Below are 6339 nucleotides of genomic sequence, written 5' to 3' on the forward strand. Positions count from 1 at the left end.
GTTTATCATTTTTTCTTTGAGATTCTTTGTCTGGAAATTCATCCAGGAAATTCTCATTGGCAAGCATTTCTACAAGACCAGTAGGTTTGGGATAAAATGTTCTGACTTCTTATTTTACATTGTTGGTCAGATATTTTATATTTTGTGATCAGACCTCAGGATGTGGGCTTCTTTTATTAGTTCTAAGTCTGATGTGGACAGAGCAGATTGGGGCAGAAGAGTGAATGTGCTGGCATGTTGGGCCTAAATGTTGAGAATAGTTTGGGTGAAATAAAGCCAGATGGACAGAGAGAAGCAGGTTGATAGGCATAATGTGCTTTCTGGTTGAAGCCTGGAATATAGGAGCATATCTGATTAGGTAGGAAAATTGGATATGCCATAGAAGGGTGTGGGGTTTGGCAGCAATTAGGAAGAGTCTATCCGTGCTGATATGTGTAACCAGACAAATCAGAACACTGGATATGGAACTTGGGCTAACCATTGCATTTTGGAGAGATTATGTGAATGGGGAAAACAGGGAAACTCATTGGGTTAGGAGGATGAAGAGAAGCAGGAGGGAGATCTGAATGGGCAAAGAGATTGGGTACATTGCACAAGGGACAAACTTGTGGTCTAGGTATGGTGGTTGCTTGCTAAAACCAAGAGAAAGTGCAGTGCATAGAATGGGGTGACCAACTAGACCTGGGTAGTAATGTGGGATCTGGGCTGTATGTGGTGGGTTTGGAAAAGGGTCATGTGAATCACTAGGCCAGACTCTGGAAGATGTAGTGGCATATATGAAATCTTAAACCTCGTATTCTCTCCTCTGTGTTGTTTCAATTGTGAATTGCTTCAATTCTTACCTTTATAAGTGAATTAAGCACAAATTTGAAATACAAGGTTACCTTTGCCAGACATTTCTCTGACTACATGCTGAGAAATGAGAGAGGAAATATGTCTATTTTTACATTTATTTTAATTCCAAGAAAATTTTTAAAAATGTTTCACGAGACTGTTTATAGCCATTATGTTGATCAGTGGTTTCTAATTATGAATATAAATATATAGGTTTTCTCAACAACAATTCCATTGGGGTGTTCAATCAAATGACAAATAGAAAACACTTTTCTGGATGCCCTGTTCTATAGCCTGGAATGTATACGAATTCTCCTGAAGAGGAGTCAGAAAGTCATAATTTCTGGACCTGTGATCATCACAGAGTAGAAGACAATGAACTCAGCCAGAAATGTCTCCCATACTGTAAGTCACTTCATCCTCTTAGGCTTCCCCTGCCGCAGAGAAATACAAATCTTCCTTTTCTCTGTATTCTTTATGATCTACATTTTGACCTTGCTTGGAAATATGGCAATTGTGTATGCAGTGCACTGGGATCATCGGCTTCATACCCCCATGTACATTCTTCTGGCCAATTTCTCCTTCCTAGAGATATGCTACGTCAACTCTGATGTGCCAAACATGCTGGTCAACTTCCTCTCCACAACCAAAACCATCTCCTTCACTCAATGCCTACTCCAGTTGTACTTCTTCTTCTCCCTGGGCACAACTGAATGTCTATTTCTCTCTATCATGGCCTATGACAGATTCCTGGCAATCTGCCGCCCACTGTACTATCCCACTGTCATGACCACTAGGTTCTGTGGCAACCTTGTCATATTTTGCTGGGTCTATGGGTTCCTCTGGTTTCTTATCCCAGTTATACTCATTACTCAACTGCCATTTTGTGGACCAAATGTGATTGATGACTTTCTTTGTGACCTCGGTCCCTTGCTGGCCCTGGCTTCAGTCTGTGTCCCAATCCCAGGCACTGTTCTCATCTGTGGCACTATGAGTTCCCTCCTTATCTTTGGCACATTTTTTTACATTATTGGTTCATATACTTTAGTTCTGAGGGCTGTGATACGGATGCCATCTTCTGCTGGATCAAAGAAGGCATTCTCCACATGTTCATCGCACCTGGCTGTTGTATTTCTATTTTATGGTTCAGTCATGATAACATATGTAAGCCCAGGATCAGGACAAGCAAAGGGTATGCAAAAGTTCACAACTTTGTTCTACTCAGTTTTGACTCCTTTCTTTAACCCCATGATCTACAGCCTCCGAAATAAAGAAATGAAAGATGCATTGAAAAAAGTTGTAGGAGGTTCATAGGAGGTCTTAGATATAGTGAATTATTTAAAGTGAGTTTGGAGTCCCAGACATGTTCAACATGTAACCACTGGTTTTATACATTGCAGAATGTTATCCAACATATTTGTAGACCACAACCTTGTATGGTAATGTCAGAAACCTGAAGTCACAGTCATTAATTAACTGTGAGACTGGCAGGTAGATAGGAACTTTTCACAGAAAGACAGTTCAAAATTGTAAATACTATGCCATCAGTGTAGACTCTCCCCTGGCAGAATATACTGTATCATCTATAACATGTTATTTATAGCATGTTTTCTTTAATCCTTGTGTTACAATTAGCTGTCCAGAGTCTGTTTCTTCATGCCTTTTTATCCTTATTAAATTGAAGATTCCTTGAGAATGGAAACTATACTGCATTAGTTGCTGTGTTTTCAGAAAACAGCACAGCATATAAATTCCACTAAAGTAAATTTAAATAAAAATAAATAAAAAGCCAGAAGACCAGGAAGACTGCCTGTGGACTTTCTCCACTCTCTCTGTTAACCCAGACGCAATGAGCAGAGTCACTCCTAGTATTGCAACAGAACAGAAGCTGCAGTCCTCTCTCCCCTCAGTCCATGACTCCTGTGGATCTCTTTGGTCATCTCTGAGCAGCCTGCCCTCTCCAACTCATTGCTGTATCCTACCCTCTAACTTGGGTAGACACCCCTTGCTCAACCATAAGCCATGCTTGCCAGAAGACAGGTAGGTAGGTGGTCGTGTTGCTTTTCTACTCTTTCTGTTAACCCAGACCCAATCTTTAGGGTGGCCTTTACACCTCAGCATATAAATAAATAAATAAATAAATAAATAAATAAATAACACAAATAAATAAAGTAAATAAATAAGTAAATAAATCAATAAATCTCCCTCTGGTCTCCCCTTCCCCTAGCCTCAACACCAGCAAGCAGTTCCCATGAACATACCAGTCAAGAAGGCCAATAAAACAGGCAAAACACAGCCAACACACTTTCAAAAATCCAGAGAGAAAACAGAAACTAAAGAATAAATGATCAAAATATCCACCATACAAAGACAAACCCCCAAATGAGCACCTACATCTATAATAACCCCAAACTCAGATGCCTAAGCACAGACTAAGAACACAATCAATAACAGCCAGGTTAACATGTCTCCACATAAACCCAGCTATCCTACCACAGCAGGCCCTGAATATTCCTACACAGATGAAGAACAAGGAAAGACCTTAAGATCAACTGTATAAAGATGATAGAGGTCCTTAAAGATGAAATTAATAAATCCCTTTAAAAATCTAGGGAACACAAACAACTGGAGTAAATGAATAAACCCCTTAACAAAAGCAAAGAAAAATTAAAAACAAAAAAAGAGTTGAAGAAAATTAAGAAAACTGTTCAGGAGCCAACAAAGAAAATAGAAGGAATAAAGAAAACACAAACTGAGAGAATTCTGAAAGTGAAAAATTTAGAAAGGCAAACAGGAAACTACAGAAGCAAACTTCACCGAGAGAATACAAGAGATAGAACAGAAAATCTTAGGCATTGAAGACACAATTTTTAAAAATGTATACATTGCTGTATTAATTATTTAATAAATTCCATTTCTTCCTGCCTCGACTACACGTGTATGTTCCAGAATGAAATACACACACACACACACACACACACACACACACACACACACACAGCCTTTGTATTTTAGTATGCCTTCAGCATCACAATAGCTGGGTGATTGCCTAGCCTCCTTGCTGCTAGAATCTACCTCACACTAATAATTCCGAATAGTTAGTTACTAATTTCTATATTCCATCTTAATCACTTTTGACCTAATTGAACAGTCCTCTGGCCCTTTCTCTCCCTCCCCCTTTACATGCTGGCTCTGCCTCTCTGTCCTGCAAGTCTTTCAGGCCAGGCATGGGTCTCTCTTCTTCCCTCTTCCTTCTCACAGTCCCGAGCCCAGGAAACCTAAAATCCTGCCTCATTCTGATTTCCCCAGCTACTGGTGCTGGCATCTTTATTTCCCAATCAATCATAATTAATGGGGGGCAGGTTCTCAGAAATGCCATACAAACCCTTTCATGCAAAGTTTAGCATTAGCATTAGCACAATTAGCACAAACAGCTATAATGCATCTAACAGAAATATTAAATATAAAATATTCTTGACATAAAACATCATGAAAATCTGGGACTCTATAAAGATATCAAAGCTAAGAATAATAGGAATAGAGGAATAAACCAAGCTCAAAGGCCCAGAAAAATTATTCCAGCAAAATCATAGAAGAAATTTTTTTCTAACCGAAAAATAGATATGCCTATAAAGGTACAAGAAGCTTACCAAAAACCAAAGATTTAGACTAGAAAAGACCCTTACTTACCACATAAAAATCAAAACACTAAAGACAGAAAAATATTAAAAGCTGCAAGAGAAAAAAAAAGACTAAATAAAGACAGACTTATTAGTTGCCAGGGACTAAACCACCAACCAAAGAGTACATGTGAAGCAACCCACAGCTCCGGCTGCATATGTATCAGAAGATGGCCTTGTCGGGCATCAATGGGAGGAAAGGTCCTTGGTCCTGTGAAGGCTCCATGCCCCAGTTTAGAGGAATGCCAGGGTGGAGAGGCAGGAGGGAGTAGGTGAGTGGGTAGGGAACGCCCTCATAAAAGCAGCGGGAGGGGGAATGTGATGGGAGTTTCGGGAGGGGAAACTGGAAAAGAAGATAACATTTAAAATGTAAATTTTAAAAAAATCCAATAAAAAAGAAAAGAAAAGCACTGTGTCACACACACAAAAGGAAAGCATAGTGTCACACACACAAGGAGATAACATTTGAAATGTAAATAAAGAAAATATCCAATAAAAGAAAAGAAAAAAAGAAAAGATAATTACACCTAAAAGCTCAATGAAGACTCTTAGAATTTTCCTTCTAGTACATTATCTGGGACTCAATTTATACATAGATATGTATAAATTTGACTTGATTATGGAATATCTTATTTTCTCCATCTGTGGTGGTTGAAGTTTTGCTGGGTATAGTAAGACACCTGTGGTCTCATAGAGCGATTTGAGACTATACATGTTTTTAAAATTCTCTGGAAAGATACCAAGAGGCATCTTTTGCCCTATGTAAGGGGGGATGCCTCCTCCCCCATCACCTCTCATCATCTCTACAACAGGAGAGCCAGCACCACCCCTCATCCGCTGAGAAATAGCATGGGTGTGGAAGAGATGCCCCCACTGCACCCCTCAGAAGACTCTGAAGTCATGAGAGTGAGAGTGCTGGCCTCCACCCTTGCTGGCCTTGACATTGGATAGCTGGAGGTACCAGTGCTGGAGAGTTTGCCCTGGTGAGGTAGATGCAGGAGAGCTGGTGGACTGACCAACTCCATTATCATGTAGGCCCAGATCCAGAGCTTTGAGTTGGCTCTAAGTATCAACCACTCCAGTATCAATCCTATCTATGAACTGCAGGGGTATGTGAAGAAGACATTCCTTCAGATCCTAAGCTACCGGATCTTCATAACATGGGCATCAACCAGATATCTGAGAAAAGTCCTAGTAAGGATCCAGTATTGATAGCACAGCTGAAGTCAGAGGCCTTGAGCTAGAGACCAATTACTCATTTCAGTGAAAATTGGCAAGTAAAAATGTGTGGACAAAAGGATATACTGTGTGACATACTGCAGCTTCCATTATTAGATGAATTTTTGTTTGATTGGGTTATTATTATTATTATTATTATTGTTATTATTATTTCTATTTTTATTTCTTATTTTCTTTTGAGGGGGTTGCAAGGGTGGAGGGCAGATACCAATGGAACAGAGAGATGAGTAGAATTGGGGTACATGATGTGAAATTCACAAAGATTCAATAAAAAGATTTTTAAAAAATTCTCTTCTCCTTTGGGACACCCTGCCAATCTAAGTCACCCTTTCTATCAGAACCGTGTAACCAGCACATGTAGCATGGACCCAGTAAGCTGCCCATGTTTTTCCTCCCCTCTTCCTCTATTCCTTCCCCTTTGATACAGTCTCGACTTGTCTCATATGTCCCCCTCTACTTGACCCATCTTCATTCTTTGTATTAGATGTCAATCCCAGCTACATTTGCTACCATAAATTCTGTATTCACGCTGAGACACCGCCGGAACCTGAAGGAAACAGACCGGATAAACAGTTCTCTGCACCCA

At 39.8% G+C, this 6339-nt stretch overlaps 1 protein-coding gene across 1 annotated transcript; it reads left to right on the plus strand.

Annotated features, from left to right (window-relative positions):
* Positions 1–1209: 1209 nt before the first annotated feature.
* Or11j4 (olfactory receptor family 11 subfamily J member 4) lies at positions 1210–2148 on the plus strand. The gene has a single exon (NM_001000841.1). The coding sequence runs from the start codon at positions 1210–1212 to the stop codon at positions 2146–2148; it is 939 nt and encodes a 312-aa protein (NP_001000841.1).
* Positions 2149–6339: the final 4191 nt, after the last annotated feature.

The sequence above is a fragment of the Rattus norvegicus genome, chromosome 15, assembly GCF_021556685.1.
Source record: "Rattus norvegicus strain SHRSP/BbbUtx chromosome 15, alternate assembly SHRSP_T2T, whole genome shotgun sequence".
Taxonomy (NCBI): Eukaryota; Metazoa; Chordata; class Mammalia; order Rodentia; family Muridae; genus Rattus; species Rattus norvegicus.

What these genes read in the sequence shown, in the direction of transcription:
- Or11j4 (NM_001000841.1), top strand. Translation starts at nt 1,210, where the DNA reads ATGAACTCAGCCAGAAATGTCTCCCATACTGTAAGTCACTTCATCCTC.